Source organism: Sinocyclocheilus rhinocerous, unplaced genomic scaffold, assembly GCF_001515625.1.
Source record: "Sinocyclocheilus rhinocerous isolate Xijiao unplaced genomic scaffold, SAMN03320098_v1.1 scaffold3186, whole genome shotgun sequence".
NCBI classification, from domain to species: domain Eukaryota; kingdom Metazoa; phylum Chordata; class Actinopteri; order Cypriniformes; family Cyprinidae; genus Sinocyclocheilus; species Sinocyclocheilus rhinocerous.
Window position 1 is genome coordinate 279,952 of NW_015642065.1, and position 20,160 is coordinate 300,111.

The window sequence follows — 20,160 nt, forward strand, 5'->3', positions numbered from 1 at the left end:
ACGCGCTGGTCATCTTTCTGTATGAGTCACTGTATCACTGCACCACCCCAATCATGTCTCGCAACCAGTGTGGAAAGCCCTGAGACACACAAGAAAGTTAATATCCCCCATTGTTATCAAGATCTCTCTGATGTATTCAGCAAGGTAAAAGCCACGCAACTTCCTCCACATAGACCTGGGGACTGTGCCATCGATCTCCTGCCTAACACACAACCCCCCAAGAGTAAAGTATATCCACTTTCCAGAAACGAAAGTCAAGCCATGGAAGAGTATGTGGATGAAGCCTTGAAATCCGGTTTTATTTTCTTCATCAGAAATTTATCATTACATCACTTGCTCACCAATGGATCCTCTGCAGTGAATGGGTGCCGTCAGAATGAGAGTCCAAACAGCTGATAAAAACATCACAATAATCCACAAGTAATCCACACCACTCCAGTCCATCAGTTAATGTCTTGTGAAGCAAAAATCCATCATTAAGGAGTTTTAACTTCAAACCATCACTTCCGGCTAAAATACGAATCGTCTATCCATAACCTTGCTTTTCAGGAGATGGATTTTTCACTGGAGGAAACGTTATTATGCATTATGGACTCATATTTTTACCAGAAATTATTGTTAAAAACGTCTTGATGGGTTTGTTTTTCAGGTTTTCTCTTCACAAGATGCTAATTGATCACTGTGTGGATTGTGATGTTTTTATCAGCTGTTTGGACTCTCATTCTGACGGCACCCATTCACTGCAGAGGATCCACTGGTGAGCAAGTGATGCAATGCTAGATTTCTCCAAATCTGTTCCCATGAAGAAACAAACTCATCTACATCTTGGATGGTCTGTGGTTGAGTGCATTTTCAGCAAATATTTGTTTTTGGGTGAACTCTTACTTTAATGAAAGAAATAATACTCCTCATTTCAAGAAACCCTGTTAGGGTGCTGTTTGATTTAAACAAGATATATTTTTAAGATTTTTTTTTTTTTTAAACATGCAGTACATGTATAAATTGCTTCTTTTTTATTCAAAGACATCACACTGAATGAAGTGAAACTGCAATGTTAAGAGAGACATTAAGCTTTTAAATCACAAGAATGATCAAGAATAATGACACTGTACATTTTTAACAACGCATCTAATGGTATTTTAAATATATGAAGGTGGAATATCTCCATCAAAGCTCTGAAATATAAACCTTTCCTTGATGAAAATGTGTGGCCGAGTCTCTTTTTTTTCCCACAGTGAGGCTACATGTGCTGGTGGTCCACGTTTAAGTGCTAATGATAATTTGTTTGTTTCGGTTTTCCAGTGTTTTTCCATGTTCTGATATCAGAGCTTGTAAATATTTAGATTGGGCTCAACTATTTGCAATGCATCTTGGTGAACTGTCAGAGTTTGACCCGCAGTGAGCCGGTGATGCTTTGACTGCAACATCCTGAAGGGCAATTGATGAACACACACACACACACACACACAATGATTATTGCAGTGAAGGTTCACAGCTGCTCTTAATACCGTCCACACACAGATGAACCCGTGACACATGTTCCTCATCGTGATGTTACTGAACTCTTCAAGCTTCAGTGAATCTCTTTAATGATTCTGGACTCACTTTGTGTGAAAACACCACAGGACTGAGAATAACCAGTATCATGCATAACATAACGCTTTATTAATGAGCCCTGAACTATGATGATCCTGTGCTGTTTGATCATTATTTATTTAGTTTTTTTAAATTTTATTTATTTATTTAGTCATTTTGCAGACACTTTTATCCAAAGCGACTTACAAATGAGGACAACAGAAGCAATCAATTGTAGTATTAAAACAAATCCAAAACTAAAAGTTAAAACTTTAAAAAATACTACTTATACACATTTTAAAAATAAAGAAATTAAATAAAAATGACAAATGCATACAACAAAATTTCAAAACTTAACATTTAAATGAAAAACAAAAAATAAAGCTAAAAACAATACAAAATATGAAAGAACAAAAGGTATAAGAGTATAATAATGATTCTAACATAACACTAAGCCAAACACCAAAAAAACAACTACATATATGTGTATGTACATCCACACACACATCCACACATATATATATGCATACACATTTATAAATTCAATATATATATTATTTAATTTCCATTCCATTTAGTTTGTTGAAGTATAAAAATAACTCAAATTAAATAAAACTAAAAACGTAATAAAAGACCTATCATTATGGTATTATTTAAAGATGAAGTTTGTGCATTTGATTGCTCTGATGATGTTTATGAATTCTTAGTTATGTCTAATGCATAATCCACTTTGTCTTAGATCTTTCTCCTCAGATTGCTCAGGATATGGAGGTCACATTAAAACTGCCTCGGAAAACTTTTAGCACATCTTCATCAGTTATTTTTTTGCTTTACTTCATCTGATGATATACCGACTTTCGTAGGAAAAACATCTGCTGAACTTTATCAACCTGTCGTTTCTTTTACTCTCCTAAAGCAAAACGACCCTCCACATCTGGTCAGAGTATCAGATGCAACGCTGTAGATTATTTAGAAATGAAACATGTTGAGGTGACTGCTTCGGCAGAGGAATGAAAGAAATGTTCATCACACCATCTGTGGTATTCTGACAGTTTATTTGATAGAACTTCAACACGTTTAAAAGAGGATCAGAAGAAACTGGCTTAGACTGACAGGCCTGTGCTGCGCTCTGGTGGACTCCTGAGGGACTCTTCGAGTTGTTGTCTACTGTTGTGTTCATAGGGCCGATCGGCTCTGGGTGGGCTATGGGTGAATGGTTTTATTACCATGCTCTGTCTGTATGCATCATCACTGAGTTTTCATGTGCATTAAAATAATTTATATTAGAATCACAGATTAACAAAAATATGGCTTTTTGTTAAGAAACGGGGCATAATTTGCATACATGTCTTCTGTAGAGGACACCAGGACAAGCGGCATGTTAATCGGGCATTTTGGGGAAACACAAGAAACTACAGATCAATATATGAAATATGAGATATTCCTATGAAAATGTTGCCAAGTTATTACTCTCATTATAACACTTTTTTTTTCATGGGGACCGACTAAATGTCCCCACAATGTCAAAAATGTCAGGTTTTAGGCCTACTGTCCTTGTGGAGACATTTGACTCTCTGTCTAAAGAAAAATGACCACAAGATACGCTGTGAGTGAGTGTTAGGGCAATATTTGGATGATGTGAGTGATTTAGAGGAACAAATGTGATCCTGGAGCACAAAAGCAGTCTTAAGTCGCTGGGGTATATTTGTAGCAATAGCCAAAAATACATTGTATGGCTCAAAATTATCGATTTTTCTTTTGTGCCAAAAATCATTAGGATATTAAGTAAAGATCATGTTCCATGAAGATATTTTGTGTTATGTTTTGTCCAAAAAATATTTAAAATATCGGGTAGGTAAAGTGTACATAAATTATTGTCAATTTCTGTAATTTATTGATATATTTAAGTATTTGGGGTCACACATTAAAAACATGGTTGAAATTTGCACATAACAGGAGGGTTAAAAAAATTATGTAAGTTTTCTTTGTGTACGATGTATTGACGCTGAAGCGCATTTCTCCTCCCGTCCGCCTGGTGGCGCTGTAGTTTTCTCGCAAACGTGGCATTTGTTTCGAGAAGAACAAAACAGACGTTTCCGTTCGGCGGCAGCGCGTGTGCGAATGTTAGACGTTTGTAATAAAGTTTTGATCCAACACATTTCTCGTTGATCAGACTCGTTTCTCGCAAGTCGTTCCTCTCAGCGGCTGACATGGTGAAGCTGACGGCAGAGCTAATCGAGCAGGCGGCGCAGTACACGAACCCTGTGCGGGACAGAGAGCTCGATCTCCGCGGTGAGTCGAGCAGCAGCATTCATGTGTGAATCACTCATGTATCTGCCTTACTGTAGAAATAACTCCCGCTCGTGTGTTTGTAGGCTATAAGATCCCTGTGCTGGAGAATCTGGGCGCCACACTCGATCAGTTTGATACCATTGATCTGTCGGATAATGAGATCAGAAAACTGGATGGGTTTCCGCTGCTGAAGAGACTCAAAACCCTCCTGATGAACAACAACCGCATCTGGTGAGGCAACCAGACAGATCTAAATACATGTTATGCACTGTTTATCTTCATTATATGTCTTATGAAAGTGTCGTAACGTGCTGCTCAGCACTGTTTTACTTGCGAACACACATTAATCGTATTCCTCTTATGAGACAATGTTATTAAAACTTGTTTTGCTTTTGTCGTTTGTGCAGCAAACTTTGCACCTACTACATGACAGAATCTAGCAGATTTAGACAAATGCAGAAATGTTTTTGGGTTTTATTCCAGGGAAGCCTTAACAGAATAGTTCATCCAAAAATGGAAATTTGCTGAATTTTTTTTTACTCCCCTTCAGGTAGGGCTGGGCGATATGGCCAAAAAATTATCACGGTATTTTATTTTTATATCAGTCGATATCGATAATTATCGCGATAAATGTAACATTTTTATTTCTTTCAAGTTTAAAGGGATAGTTCACCCCAAAATGAAAATTCTGTCATTAATTACTCACTCTCATGTCGTTCCAAACCCGCGAGACCTTCGTTCATCTTCAGAACACAAATTAAGATATTTTTGATGAAATGTGAGAGCTCTCAGACCCTGCGTAGACAGCAACGCCACTGTAATGTTCCTGTAAATTAAATTTCGGAAACATTCCAGAAATTTTGGAAAATTTCCAGGGATTTTTGGAAAGTTTCCGGAAATTTTCCACCCCTTTGCAACCCTACTCCTGATTCAGACGAGGTATCTTTTCACTGCATGAAGTGTTATTATGGATATACTCGTACTTTAGCCAGAAGCAATGGTTTGAATTTAAAAACAACTTTGAGTTGTGTGGGTTATTGTGATGTTTTTATCAGCTGTTTGAACTCCCATTCTTTTTGTCATTCTCGTTTGCAAAGTGGAGAAGATTTGAGTTTGTTACCCTACAGCAATATGGAGTAGAGGGTTATGGTTTGACTGTTTTTTTTTTTTCTTGCTTATTATTGCAGCCGAATTGGAGAGAACCTAGAGCAGTCTTTACCAGACCTGAAAGAGCTCATTCTCACAAGCAACAACATTCAAGAACTGGTGAGTCCAACCATAGATGTGCTGTTATGCACATTAATCAATCGGTCTGTGAGCTTTGAATTTGGTTTCACTGAATTGTTGTCAAATGGTTGTTTCTGGTTCTCAACAGGGTGATTTGGATCCTCTTGCATCAGTAAAATCATTGTCCCTCCTCAGGTACCTGCTGGATAAACTGCTGTTTTACACATTTTATCAAGCTTTAATGTTTTAACTTCAGATAATTTGAGCTGTTTTTCTGTTCTGTAGTCTCCTTAGGAATCCAGTTACTAACAAGAAACATTACAGATTATATGTCATCAATAAAATACCACAGATCAGAGTTCTGGACTTCCAGAAGGTGAAAATGAAGGTATGATTAAACCATAACACGTTTTTTTTTTTTTTTAAACTACACTACCATTCAAAATATTTTTTAAAAGAAATGAATACTTTTATTCAGCAAGATTGCATTAAATTGATCAAAAGTGACAGTAAAGACATAATGTTACAAAAATGCTGTTCTTTTGAACTGTTTTCAACATTGATGATAAGAAATGTTTCTGGAGCATCAAATCAGCATATTAGAATGATTTCTGAAGGATCATATGACACTGAAGACTGGAGGAATGATGCTGAAAATTCAGCTTTGATCACAGAAATAAATTACATTTTAAAATATATTCAAATAGAAAACAGTTATTCTAAATTTGAATAATATTTCATAATATTACAGTTTTTACTGAATTATTGGTCAAATAAATGCAGCCTTGGTGAGCAGAAGAGACTTTTAAAAATCCTTTGGTCCCCAAAATTTTGAACAGTAGTGTGCATCACACTTTAAAGGGGTCGTGAACTGAGAAATTAAAATTCCCTTGATCTTTTGACAGATAAGAGGTCGTTGTACTATAGAAACATCCTGTAAGTTTCAGAACTCAAATCTTTCTCGTTAGTCTAAAAACAGCTTATATTGAAGTCAATCTGCCAAAACGACGGGTTGTGGAATGTGCCACTTTATGACGTAATAGAGCGGCTAAACCCCGCCTCCACAGAATAAGATCAACACCTGCTTCTACATCACTGCCTGTTTAGCCCCGCCCACCGATTCTACATCACTGCCTGTTTAGCCCCGCCCACCGATTCTACATCACTGCCTGTTTAGCCCCGCCCACCGATTCTACATCACTGCCTGTTTAGCCCCGCCCACCGATTCTACATCACTGCCTGTTTAGCCCCGCCCACCGATTCTACATCACTGCCTGTTTAGCCCCGCCCACTGGAGTGTTAGTGAGATGAAGAGAAGAGCAGTACAGGATTACTGGACTAAAAAAACATTACCTTCCAAAGGATCCTAATCCTGGTAAAGTTATGATTTATTTGTAACTATGTGGATGTCTAAGTAGAGCATTTTTGTTTGTTCAGTACATTTGACTGTGGATTCTTTGGTAAATCAGTCGCAGTTTTGGCGCAGGTTTTGCAAGCAGACTTTTACGCTAAGATATGAACCCAACAGTAATACCACAACATGTAAGTAACCGTTTTCATACTATTGCCTAATCGTAAATTATATACAGAAAGCGATCAAAGAACGCTCCCTTTATAATCGCTGGAGCTGTCAATCACACAGTGCAAGTACACTGCTCAAAGAATCTGTTATTTACATCGCTTTTGTGCTGTTAGTTTTGATAAAAGCATTTGTGAGTGCAAAACTCGAGTTGCAATGACGAGACCACTGCATTCAAGCGCTCAGCAGTCTGTCATCACAATGCTCATCGCTGCAACCTTTCGTGCAATGTGAGTAGATTTAAATATAATGCTATAATCAACATTTCACGATTAGTTAATCTCAACAGCTGTAACCGTAAAAGCGCTGTAAGTTTTCAAGAGCTCCAAGTTTAATACTTTTTTTTTTTTTGTACGTCAGCCAATCATTTGACTGAAGTCTGACAGCAGACACGCCCCTTCCAGCAGAGCAGAGCGGCTAAAATCAGGGTAGAAAAATGTCCTTTTATTTCTAAATTATGGCAATTTTTGATGTGAAAATCATACTAGCATTATAAGTGCACCTCAGGAAACATTATCAAATAATTGAAAAATGCAGTTCATGACCCCTTTAAATAAATATGTCAGTGGACAAAAATATTTTATAAAAAATTTTTTTGTGCAGTTCATGTTTGTTTTGTTCAAATTTAGGACAGATTATTTCTACTCAGATTTCTAGGTCTTGTCTATTTTGAAGAATAACTTGAGGGAGACTTTAATCTCGTTAAATATTATCAGTGATGCAAATATACCTTAAGTTTTACTTCTGAAATGCGATTGTTTTAAATATTGGTGTGGTTATTTACTAATAATTTTGTACGGAATTTATTCTTTTTTTATTCTTTTAAGATATTTAACAATTAACAAAACAGACTATTTGATAATGCATACTGCTTCCTTCGGACAGATTATTTCTTATTTTCTGTTTGTTTATGACTGTAGTCTCACCCTGAGCCCTGTTCTTCATGCTTTGCATAGTTCATCTGGCATTATAGAGATAATTCCCCTTTGGATAATTAGTTTTTTAAGCGCACATTTGGACTGAATTTGTTTGGTTAAGATCGATTGAGTTAATTCAGTAATGCATGCATGAAGAACAGTGTCGTGGTCTGTTGTGAACGTCTGCTTTAACTCTGATGTATCACTATAGGAACGGCAGGAGGCTGAAAAAATGTTCAGAGGCAAACGAGGTGCTCAGCTTGCAAAGGATATTGCCAAGCAAACCAAAACGTAAGATGAAACTCCTTGATCAAGCACAGCTCCCCCGAATTACTGGACTGTGGAAGTTATGAACCCGTCATCTCGGAGAATGAAAGCTGACTCTGAATTGGCTGTTAAAACCTAAATGTCCATGTCAGACTTCGGCAGTGTTTCTCAGGGGAGCTGGCTCAAGGCTTTTCTGTCTCGTATCAGTTTATTCATATTGATAAGATACTCCAGATACTACACTCTGGTTGTGGGAACAGTGGTTGATAGGCTGCAGAGGCACATAAACATGGTTATGTTGTCTGAACACCAAATGTCCTCTGTTGCTCTCAGGTTTACTCCAGGAGCAGCACTTCAGATTGAGAAAACAGGGCCGTCGGCTGCAGATGTTGAAGCCATCAAGGTATGGAAGAACTAAACACTCAAGAGGTTGCACTTTAAATACATTTATATGGATATATTTGGAATTTATCTATATTATATTCTATAATATAAAAATCTTTGTATGTGTGTGTGTGTATATATATATATATATATATATTTCTACACATACATTAGGAATTTTACTTTGAAAAAACAGAAATTATTTCAATCTAACATTACAATGAAATATGATCTTATAGTGGTAATTATTTTGTTGCAATTGTATATATATATATATATATATATATATATATATATATATTTCTACACATACATTAGGAATTTTATATTATAGAGTATAATCTAAAATATATTCTATAATGTTAAAGGGGTCATATGATGCAATTTAAAATTTTCCTTTCTCTTTGGAGTGTTTATTCTTTATAAAAGTTAAGAGTCAGCCACGCCTACCTAAAACGGCTCGTTCTAACACGCCCCCACATATCTACCTCACTATGTGGGAAGATTTGCATAACGCCGCCCAAATGTTCACGCAAAGAAAGAAGGCGTAACTTTTATTCTCGCTGTAGTATTGTTGCGGCAACGCTGTGTTTCGTTGCGAAAAACAAACTACTTTGTTTGGCCTTCCAAAAGAGGAAACGACTAGAAATCAGTGGGTACATTTTATTTACAACACTGTTCCAGAACACTTCAACCCAAATATTTGAGTGCATGCAGCACATTTTACGGAGGAAAGCTTCCTGAACCTGGTAAGGGGCGTAACATTTCCGTCACACGTTTGAGGTATTCGGCCAATCACAACGCACTGGATAGCTGGCCAATCACAGCACACCTCGCTTTTCAGACCGATGAGCTTTGTAAAAATCGACGCGTTTCAGAAAGGTGGGGCATAGAGGAGAAACAATAATGTACAGTATGTGGAAAATAATGTGTTTTTTTTACCTTAAACCACATAAACACATTTCATTACACCAAATACACAAAATAATGTTATTTTTAGCAGCATCATATGACCCCTTTAATATATATATATATACTATTATAAAATATATACATATTTTTTTTAATATATATGTTTTAAAAGAAGTCTCTTCTGCTCAAGGCTGCTATTTCTATTAAAAAAAAACAGTAAAAAACAAATAATTGTGAAATACTATTTCTATTTAAAATATCTGTTTTCTATGTTAATATATTTTGAAATATAATTTATTGCTGTGATCAAAGCTGAATTTTCAGCATCATTACTCCAGTCTTCAGTGTCACATGATCCTTCAGAAATCATTCTGATATGCTGATTTGCTGCTCAAGAAACATTGATTATTATCAATGTTAAAAACAGTTGTGCTGCTTCATGTTTTTGTGGAAACTGTGATGCATTTTTATTTAGAATGTTTTGATGAATAGAGAGTTCGAAAGAACAGCATTTATTTGAAAAAGAAATCGTTGGTAACATTATAAATGTCTTTACTGTCACTCCTGATCTATTTAATGCATCCTTGCTGAATAACAGTATTGATTTCTTGTACTCCTCAAATGTCAGTTTAATGTATTCATATAGCTTATTCATATATGAATACATATAGGTTGATGTCCTGGTATAATGTGTCTCACTTGTGTTGTTTATGTGAAGAATGCTATTGCTAATGCCACGTCCCTGGCTGAAGTTGAGCGTCTGAAGGGACTCCTGCAGGCCGGACAGATCCCAGGACGAGAGCTGAGATCAGGTATTATATTTCAATTGCACATAAACACATTAACCACAAATGATGGGAAATGATGGAAGTCATGAATTCATTGGTGAAAGAGTAGGAACTCTGTGTGTAACGTTGATGCGGTTGATGATTGCTGCTCTTAGTATGAATAGCTCACGTGAGTCTCAGACTGAGGCTTTTCTGAAAAGCTGATTTGTTTGGTGTGCAATCAAACAACATTTTAATAAGTAATGAGACATACCTGGTTTCCTTTTAAAGGGTTAGTTCACCCAAAAATTAGGCTGCGTTTTACTCACCCCCGATGCATCCTAAGTGTATATGACTTTCTTCTTTCAGATGAATCCAGTCGGAGTTATATTAAAAATTGTCTTTGATCTTTCAAGCTGTTTAATGCCACTCAGCGGGTGTTGCATTGCTTCAATCCAAAAGAAGTTAAATAAAAAGCGCCCATCCATAAAAAAAGTGTCTCACACGGTAAAATGATCGAGCTTCTCACAAGTCTTTTGTTTGCCTTTTTCAGGAGCATCTAACATGGTAGAGGAAGAGGAGGAGATGCAGGAGTCCGAGCCAATGTGTGAGGAGACGCAGGGAGCAGAGGGAGAAAACGGAGACACTGATGACGTGCAGGAAGACGTGCATATGAATGGATCTTAGATGTGTTCGTTTGTTGATGTTTCAGAATCGTTAATGCTTTTTGATGCTGTTTGACAGCACTGGTTTCAATAAGTGTTGTTTTTTTGTAAAGTACATTAAACATTTTTTTAATGAACTTTGATGTGAATGTTTTGGTTCTTTATGTATATACGTGGTCAAGAATTTCTTCTGTTTTCTAATATTTTGTGAACTGAAACGTATGACCACCGCCAAAGATTAGAAATTCAAATATATTAATGCTGATTATTTACAGTTTGTTCATTATTTTAAGAACTCGTTTCACTCAAACTATAAATGCATGGCACGTTTCTTGCCCAGTTATTTTGTAAACGCTTAGTAAATCTGCAATTTTTTTAGATGCCACAAAGCCCTAAATGTGACCATCCTCGTGAGGAACCCAATCCTAAGATTTAAAAAGCATCCATATATTTTCTTGTATAAATACCTAATTTAAAATGTTAAATTAAAAATTAAACGTATTATAAATTGTACTTAAAAATATTTTAAATGTCTAAAAATATTTAGTTCCAATTAAGATGCATTGTTCTTTCCTGCTCGTACTGTTACCTTTGTTATTTACGTTTTACAATCTGTATTTGAATTATTATTTTTTTTGTTTTAAACACACATGTATATACATATATATATATATATACACAAACACACAGTACTCTTAATTTTTTGTATCTACTCCTTTACTAATTCTCCTTTTAATTTGCTTATTTCACCTTTTTTAGTTTTACATATACATGTGTATATATACATACGTTTGTGTGTGTGTGTGTGTTTTCCCTTGTGCTCTGGAGTTTTAGAAAGCTTTGAGTAGTTCTAAAACTTTTAAATCTACATATAAATACTTGGGCTAATCATTCAGCGCTCTTAGGCTGATGATACACGGGGCAAGTTGTGGTCTTTATTGCAATATATTTAGACTTTTAAGTCAAATAAGCAGTATAGCATAATAGAAAAGAAAGCCTGTTTGCTTCGCCTTTGGTCTGATTTGTCCCAGCCGGGCTTCCGTTGGGCAGCAGGGCCTCCACGTCATCTCGAAGCTGATTGGCTGTGTTGTGGCTGCGGAAGTGAGGCAGTGTTGTTTGTGTGTCGCGGGGTAGCTTGAGTGGAGCTCGACGGGATAAACATGCGCTAATTATTATATTCTCTTATAATACTATCATAAGACTTCCTAAAGGCGTTTTAACATGGAGGCGGATGATGGCGCGCGTGTCCGCAATGAAGACGTCCCTCCCAGTCCCCAGAACCAGGATCTGAGTTTTCTGCTGCCTTCTGGTATGTAAACATGAGTCAGAGCTTGAGTTTCATCCGGAGTGTCGTCTGTGTGACTGCGGCTTATAATGGCACAATACAGGGTGGCCGCGGGTCCTTAAAATGTCTTAAATAAAGTTTTCCTAAAATAAGGCCTTAAAAAGTCTTAAAATGTCTTAAATTCAGATTCAGTAGGTCTTAAATATTTTTGGTCACATTACCACAAACATTTCTCCAGTCTGACGGACCCAGTGAGTGTCCATCAAGAGTACTTTTTCTCCGCTGTAGTTACCGTGTCATCAGAGAGAATTGCGGTTACAGAATACAGCCGAACACCAGCTCGCTGTCCAGCCTCCGAACTACTGTAAATGGGTTCATGCAGGTTTACTGAAAAATGGCTTGAGAATTGTACTTGCCCGACAGGACTAACAGCCTGATTAAAACTTAAGTGACAAAATATAATCACGCATCAAAACGCGCGAATGATTCTTCTGATTTTATTACATTCAGCTTAAACAGCGATTGATAATTGATAGTGTATTTCTATTATCAATGTCGCGCTGTTGAGGCTCGTGCTGCCTGTCTCTGTGAGAGACTTTCATGGAGAAATCAAATCAAATGAGCATACGGCACACATAAAGAAACTCACAGAACAAACATACTGAGGTAAAAATTCAAAATGTTTAGTTTATTTATAGCATGATATAGTCAAGTAACATACCATGACAAGGGATCTATTTTGCTGAATATTTTCACGATTGCAAATGTTACATTGATTTTAGTTCAACAAACAAGTAGTAAAGTATATGAAGTTACTTACATTTTTAGACACAATTGACTGTTTTGTTCTATTTCACCAACGAAAATAGTTCCAAACAAAGATCAGAACAGAATTATTGCGCACATTCTCCAAGCCACACCCGGCGTTTGTTACTGAATGATTCAGAGGTTTGAAGGAATCGGTTGAATGAATAAGTGACTTACCGCCACCTACTGTCGGTTTAGTCTCATGCTTAAAAGTATGCATTTTTCATTTGCATGTTCAAAATTTTATTTACAACATTAATCCCATAACATTATTTATTGCTGTTGTAATTTTGTAATTATTTAATTTGATTGGTAACAGCCCTGTAGTGTATTAAATTTCTTGATCAATTGTAAGAATTTGACTTGAAAGATGACGCATACATTTAATAAGGTAAAAAAAAAAAAAAACATTGGCCTTTATAAAGGTGAATGACATCCTGTGGTAAATATTAAAAACATGCAGATATGAGATATGAGATGTTAATAAGAAGTTTCTTGACACTATAATTATTTTTAATGGTATTCATAAAAGTTGTTAAACATACAGTGTAATGAGAAATACAGCAATGATAAATGAGTAGATTATTTTTCTTCTTATTATTATCATTTATTTTGTATTATTTTTAATATATTTTGTTTGTTGTTATTTTTATTTATTGTTTTACTATTTGATTGCTCAGCTAATTTTCTGTATCTGTTAAAATAAGTAATATATATTTTATATACACATAAAAGCTTCATGACATTTTTGACTAATTGAATGTTTCATAATGTCTTATAATATTAATGTTATTAATTAAAATAATGACCCATACAGTGATATAATAATAAATGCACATTATATATATATATATATAATTTTCATGATAAATTTGACTGTTTGAATTTTAAGTAATTTGTTGTTACTCTGATACAGTTATTTATTCATTTATCATGCTTTCGTAAAGTGTATATAGACTTTCCAGTGTCTGGATTGCAAAAGTGTAATTTCTTTGATCAGTTACAGCTTTCCTGTCAGACTATGGCTGGTACGTGGTGTTCGTGTGTGTGGGAGTGTATCTGCTCATCCAGCATCTCCGCAAGAACAGATCCACACACAGTCAGAGCTCGTCTGTCTCAGCGGCCAGCCAAGGTCAGGACAAACCATGACTGGTGTCTGCAAATTGAGATGTATTTGCCATTTTAAGAGGTGTCTGTGTCTGTGTCTGTGTCTGTGTGTGTGTGTCCCGTCTGCAGACCCGGAATCAGTGGTGAGGTCTCAGGTCTCTCTGGAGGTGTCCCGCAGGAGAATGCAAGAGGAGCAGGACGCCCGAGCGGCAGAATTCAGAGAGAGGCAGCAGAGGGTGAGTGTCACGTGACACGTCGTCTCACGCCGCGGCCGTTTGCAAAGTTTACTGTATTCATGCTGCTTCCTCTGATCTGTTCAGCTCGAGGAGGAAAAGAGAAGACAGAAAATCGAGATGTGGGAAAGCATGAAGGAGGGAAAGAGTTACAAGGGAAATGCAAAAGTTGCACAAGTAAGGCCCCGATCACACCGAACGCGTTTTTTAGGTCTGAAAACACTTTTAAAAAAGAGCAGTGCGCTGCGTTTTTTTTTATGTTGCTAGGCAGCCACCGAATCAGCTGTCCTGTCAGTCTAATCAAAGGATTATAGCGCGAGCGCTCTAAAATTGTTGGTTTTTGCTGTTAAGTAAACTGTCATATTAACAGAAATCCTAAAAAATACTGCTCCGGGTAACCCGCGACAGACACCAAAAGTTTCTCCTCCAACATAGCAGTCTCCGGACCAGTGTTCCCAACTTCTTTCAATAGAAAGTAGCTAAAGCCAGCTTGAAAAGTCGCTAAATGTCGCTAGATGACGTCATGTGCTAATTAGCATATTTATGACGTCATTGCGTTTTACATTTGTTTGTCTCTCTGTGCTCATGCTGTATTTTAATGAAGCCAAATTCTCAATAAAACTGTTTTCATTTATATATTTTACTGCTTCTGTTGTCAGACAACGGGATGAATATGAAATGGTGACTGAAATGCGGCCCAGCTCCCCCTTTCAAGATGTTAATCTGCACAAAAATCCTGCTTTATAATCGATCCGTCGTCTGGTGAAATCAAATACACATGACATAAGACATGAAAAAGGCAATACCTCCCACATGAAAAAATACTATAGTAATTTATAGTAAATACTATAGTGTTTTTGAACCATACTATAGTAAAGTGTATTATATTGTGTATATATTATAGTATTTACAACACTTTAATGAATGCTACAGCATACTGTAGTATTAACTATAGAGAACTGATAGACTGTAATAAATGCTGTAGTATACTTTAGCTTTTACTACAGTAAACTAGTGTATTGTAGTATAATATAGCCTACCCTATAGTTGTAGAAAACTTAGTACAGTATTCGGTGAAGTAATTTGTTTATATTACTATAGTTGTTATATTACCACAGCAACTATACAATTACCACAACAAATTAATGCAAGTACTTTACTATAGTATGGTTCAAAAACACTATAGAATTTACTATAAATTACTATAGTATTTTTTGATGTGGGCTGTGCTGTGATTTCGGCTATATTTGCATGTAAAAGGACTAAGGTTTGTTCATTAGACAAAGAACATTTTACATTTACAGTGGGTACGGAAAGTATTCAGACCCCCTTAAATTTTTCACTCTTTGTTATATTGCAGCCATTTGCTAAAATCATTTAAGTTAATTTTTTTCCTCATTAATGTACACACAGCACCCCATATAGGGTCTGAATTCTTAGGACCATGTGATATTTCAGTTTTTCTTTTTTAATAAATCTGCAAAAATGTCAACAATTCTGTGTTTTTCTGTCAATATGGGGTGCTGTGTGTACATTAATGAGGAAAAAAAATTAACTTAAATGATTTTAGCAAATGGCTGCAATATAACAAAGAGTGAAAAATTTAAGGGGGTCTGAATACTTTCCGTACCCACTGTACATCCCGCCCTGAATGTAAGCCAGGGCGGGATCAGCTAACGGCGGGTTCCCGCATGCACAATTCATTTGCAGTCTGGACGCGGAGGGGGTGAACATCTGCTCTGACTGCAGCTGGGAGGGACTGCTGCGCGAGGACTGGGCCCGGGGCCGCCAGTGAGTGCTTTGGGACGGGGGTGGGGCCCACGGCAGCACCCACTGCTCGTTGAGAACGATACGTGCTTTCATGTCAGAGTCGCCAAAAGTCTCCAATAATACCAGAAAAAGTCGCTAGATTTGTCGCTAGTCGCTTTTTTGAAAATGTGTGGCTAGAAGGGTTTTTAGAAGGTGTTTTTTTTTTTTTTCAACTTCAGGCGCTTGAGTCAGAGCTCTCCTGCAAAAACGTGAGGCGCATAAACCGCGCGCAGAACGCTCACTGCCAACCGAAAACAATTTTAAAAAGGCGCCTCTCACTGCAAAAAACTCGTTCTGTGTGATCGGGGCCTAAGTCTCCTGTGACTAATGTCTCCAGGCCTCAGATGTCAGGTGCTGCGTTTACAAATTATTTCTCATTTCCAGCAGAACACAGAAGAGGCCACTTCCTCCAGCTCACTGACACCAAAGACCGACAGAAAGCCCCTTCGCAACAGTGGTACGCAAGCATTACATTTTAGATTAGGGAACACATATTCACTATCAAGAGTTTCCTTCAATAAACTCCTAATTTGCTGCTTATTGATTATATAGTAAGTAGGGTAGTTACTGTAGTCCTTTGAATATGGAGTGATCTAGAATATGGTCAGGCAGAATAAAGCATTAATATGTGCTATATAAGTACTAATAAACAGCCACTATGCTGGTAATATGCATGCTAATAAGTGAACAGTGTTCTCTAATCTAAAGTGTTACCAACATTTTCTCTTTTGATTAAAATAATAATTAACTATTTTTAGTCTTTATTTCTATAACTATACAAAATGTAATTATGGAAAATACAATACAAATAAAATGCTGTCAAATCAATTGAGTTTGTTTACACAATATGTGTGTGTACTGTGTATTTATATGTATATATAAATACACACACATACAAGTATATATTTAAGAAATATTTACACACATAAATGTATATATAAACACTTTTGGTTGTTAACGTCTATAACTATAGAAAATTAAATTAAATAAAGAAAATACAGTAGAAATAAATTAAAACATGAAAAAAGCACATTTTACACTTTTAATTTTAATGCATATATTAGTAAATAGAAAAACTCTATTCAAACTAAAATTGTCATGAATTACTCTCCCTCATGTCATTCCAAACCTGCATGACTTTCTAAAAGACGCAAGCATTTTTGGAGGTCACTAACCCAAATAATAACCCATTATTTAGAATAGGCCAATATTTCACAGGAGAAAATGATCCTGGTTATTAACTGATATTGCAGTGATATTCAGACATTAATGTTTCTTTGTGTTTTAAAACATTTTTTATCTTTATTTCTATAAAAATACAAAATTAAATAAATTAATATATATATATATATATGTACAGTATATATAAATATATGTAAATGAAACATCCTCATAATTATATATATATATGTACAGTATATATAAATATATGTAAATGAAACATCCTCATAATTTGACATAATATACTCATCCTCATGTTGTTTTTAATGTTTTAATTTTAAATTTACTATTTTTGTCTCATTGCAATTTTTTTGCAATTTGCCATTTCAATTTTTTTTAATGCACTAATCCTAAAACATTTACTAGTTTTTCAGGATGTGCCAGTATTTCACAGAGAAAAATTATTATTGTTAATTGCACATGATATTCGGACATTAAGGTGTTTCTATATATATATATGTGTGTGTGTGTGTCTTAGTAAATGAAAAACTCTACTAAAATGAAAACTCATCATTTACTCGCCTGTATTTGCATTTTCAGAGGAAAATGCTCCTGGTTGTTAATTGGTCTTTCCTGACTCTGTAGAGTTCTCACACACAGTCTTGTGTTAATAATGTTGTTGTTTGTGTGTGTTGTAGGATACAGTCCTCTGTCTGGAGACGGAGGAGGAACGTGCTCCTGGAGACCCGGCAGGAGAGGCCCGTCCGCCGGTGGATGAGGTTAAAGGACGGTCAGACTGACCTCTGACCCTTTGGCCCTCCATAGGAACACAGAAATATTATCTGAATGAAGCTGTCAGCAACTCATCACAGGACAATAGCAAATATGGTTATATTACATAAGGGTCTTCATGCACACAATTTTTTTTTTTTCTGCTAATCGACTTATGCATTGTCTTTTTACACACTCTCATGTCATTCAAATCCTGTATGCTGTTATTTTTTTTCAATGCAGTAGTACTAGAAGACTTCTGAATATCGTGTAGTGCACAGGTTGATTGGACAGTTTTCTGGTTCTTTTACGTTTTTTTGGTGCATTTGCAGTCAGAATGACATGAGGGTGAGTCAAGGACAAAATTAGCATTTTTGACTGTTCTTTTAAATTGTGTGACTTGTTTTTTCAACTTTCATGCACATTATGATTAAGAAGCTATTGCCTGTTTGTATGATCGACAGCTTCTAATGACGCCTCCTCATCAAAGGTATTAATACTCCTGGGGCAGGCTGATGATTTTCAGTAATAATCGTGTTTCTGTTTTTAGCTTTTCGCATTTATGAAGGCTGTGCTAAATAATCACCTAGAGAGAGTAAATACAAATGCAAAGTGCTATGTTCATATCATTTGATGTGTTTGTATTCTGTTGTAAATGTAGGGATTGACAGATCCATCCGTGCAGTGGTTAATGATGTATGATAGCAGCCTACTGTAAGTGGTGTGAGGTCTCTGCTGTTTTCTAAAGCACTTCTTCAGGAATGACGTGTCAAAGTCTTTGTATTGTTCTCGCTTCATAGTTTCTCAGAATTAAACTGCATACTTACACAGTGCTTGTCTGTGTCTTATTTGTCAGGACAAAAGATTTCACTGTCTCCTCTTCAGTTTCAGGGCCATCAAAGTAACAATGTACACTTTTTAATAAGATGGATTTTTAGGACACAGAGAAAGGGAAAACTATTTCTTTTTTTCAAAAAAAAAAGAAAAGAAATAGTTCTCTCTCTCTCTCTCTCTCTCTATATATATATATAAATATCAGATTGCTAGTATTTCATGATAGCAGGGTTATCATAGTTAACTTAAACTATAAATAAAAATATTTTCATTACCTGTAATAAAACAAAACATTATCAAAATAAAATATGAAAAATGAACTTATTTCAGTTGCCAAAGCAACACTTCATTTTCATTTAGTTTAACTGATGTACAATAAAAAAGAAACAAAAATGAATAAAAACTATATAGACATAAAAAAAACAATAAAAATGACAAAAACGAAATTACTATATATAAGCAATATTATCTCGATACTAAAATAACACTGTGTAGAAGTTAGTTCGTATAGACCTGGCAAAAATAACATCCATGCAGTGTAGTGAAATTATTCAAATTCATTCTTATGTCCTTATGATATTGTGATAAAAATGATGTAATATGCCTTGTGTGTTTAATATTTTATCCATGTGCGCTGCGACATGAAAACACTGCAGAAGAGGAAGGACCCGACTACAATACAAACTCTAATCTCGCGAGGACACACTTTATCCACTAGGTGGCGAGATTAGCACGTGATTTGGAACATGACGGTTTCCGTCACAATTCTAAAATTATAGAATTAGGATTAGGAAATCATCATTTGACTGTTAAATATAAATATAGAATTACTATACTGAATATTAAATATAAAATAAGCTGAAATTGACTTAATAAAACGTTTTAAAACTATCCAGATATTAGTATCCAAATATTACTATGGTGTGAAAATATTTAAAGAAGCCAGACGAAAGTGACTGCTAGATTTTGTTAATATCTAAAATAAATATAGTTGTAATTTTTAGTACAGATTTTTGAGGGATAAAATAAAAAGGTTGTGAGAAAATGGAAAAAGCAGGTTGCACCTAAAAACAGATGAATACCAGAATACAAAAACTTTTCTTTTGTCCAGTTTTGTCTGAAAAAAAAAAAGTATTTATTTATTTATTTTGTTCTCTTTAGAAGTACATATGCATCAACAACAACTTATTCTGAGATTTACACTGCTGTTCAAACGTTTGGCATCAGTAAGATTTTTAATGTGTTTTAAAGACTCTTCTGCTCATCATGGCTGCATTTATTTGATCAGAAATACAGAAAACGTTAATATTGTGAAATATTATTGTAATTTAAAATAACTGTTTTCTATTTGAATGTATGTTAAAACGTATTTTATTGCTGTGATCAAAGCTGAATTTTCAGCATCATTCCTCCAGTCTTCAGTGTCACACGATCCTTCAGAAATCAGTCTAATATGCTGATTTAATATCAATATTGGAAACTTTTTTTACTGCTTAATATTTTTTGGAACATTTTTGATACTTTTTTCAGGATTATTTGATGAATAAAAAGTTAAAAATAACAGCATT

At 35.5% G+C, this 20,160-nt stretch overlaps 2 protein-coding genes across 3 annotated transcripts; both read left to right on the forward strand.

Moving 5' to 3' along the window:
- Nucleotides 1–3,615: 3,615 nt before the first annotated feature.
- LOC107755641 (U2 small nuclear ribonucleoprotein A'-like) lies at nt 3,616–10,722 on the forward strand. The gene is made up of 9 exons (XM_016572532.1): nt 3,616–3,867; nt 3,951–4,098; nt 5,055–5,133; nt 5,243–5,289; nt 5,380–5,482; nt 7,802–7,881; nt 8,191–8,260; nt 9,872–9,965; nt 10,474–10,722. The coding sequence occupies exons 1-9, from the start codon at nt 3,786–3,788 to the stop codon at nt 10,605–10,607; spliced, it is 837 nt and encodes a 278-aa protein (XP_016428018.1). The 5' UTR covers nt 3,616–3,785; the 3' UTR covers nt 10,608–10,722.
- A 905-nt stretch (nt 10,723–11,627) lies between these two features.
- On the forward strand, nt 11,628–18,584 carry selenos (selenoprotein S). 2 transcript variants are annotated; one of them, XM_016572534.1, is made up of 6 exons: nt 11,628–11,894; nt 13,678–13,809; nt 13,914–14,020; nt 14,105–14,194; nt 16,214–16,283; nt 17,686–18,584. In XM_016572534.1, exons 1-6 carry the CDS (start codon nt 11,807–11,809, stop codon nt 17,763–17,765), a joined length of 567 nt encoding a protein of 188 aa, XP_016428020.1. In that variant the 5' UTR covers nt 11,628–11,806; the 3' UTR covers nt 17,766–18,584. The 2 variants fall into 2 exon arrangements, with proteins under 2 accessions (XP_016428020.1, XP_016428019.1); XM_016572533.1 differs by having other exon boundaries at nt 11,631–11,894; nt 16,211–16,283.
- The last annotated feature ends 1,576 nt before the right edge of the window (nt 18,585–20,160 follow it).

What these genes read in the sequence shown, in the direction of transcription:
- selenos (XM_016572533.1), top strand. Translation starts at nt 11,807, where the DNA reads ATGGAGGCGGATGATGGCGCGCGTGTCCGCAATGAAGACGTCCCTCCC. An exon ending in GAGTTTTCTGCTGCCTTCTG is followed by an intron (nt 11,895 to 13,677) that starts GTATGTAAACAT and finishes TTCTTTGATCAG; the next exon opens with TTACAGCTTTCCTGTCAGAC. An exon ending in TCAGAGAGAGGCAGCAGAGG is followed by an intron (nt 14,021 to 14,104) that starts GTGAGTGTCACG and finishes TGATCTGTTCAG; the next exon opens with CTCGAGGAGGAAAAGAGAAG.
- LOC107755641 (XM_016572532.1), top strand. Translation starts at nt 3,786, where the DNA reads ATGGTGAAGCTGACGGCAGAGCTAATCGAGCAGGCGGCGCAGTACACG. An exon ending in CAGATGTTGAAGCCATCAAG is followed by an intron (nt 8,261 to 9,871) that starts GTATGGAAGAAC and finishes GTTTATGTGAAG; the next exon opens with AATGCTATTGCTAATGCCAC. An exon ending in AGGACGAGAGCTGAGATCAG is followed by an intron (nt 9,966 to 10,473) that starts GTATTATATTTC and finishes TGCCTTTTTCAG; the next exon opens with GAGCATCTAACATGGTAGAG.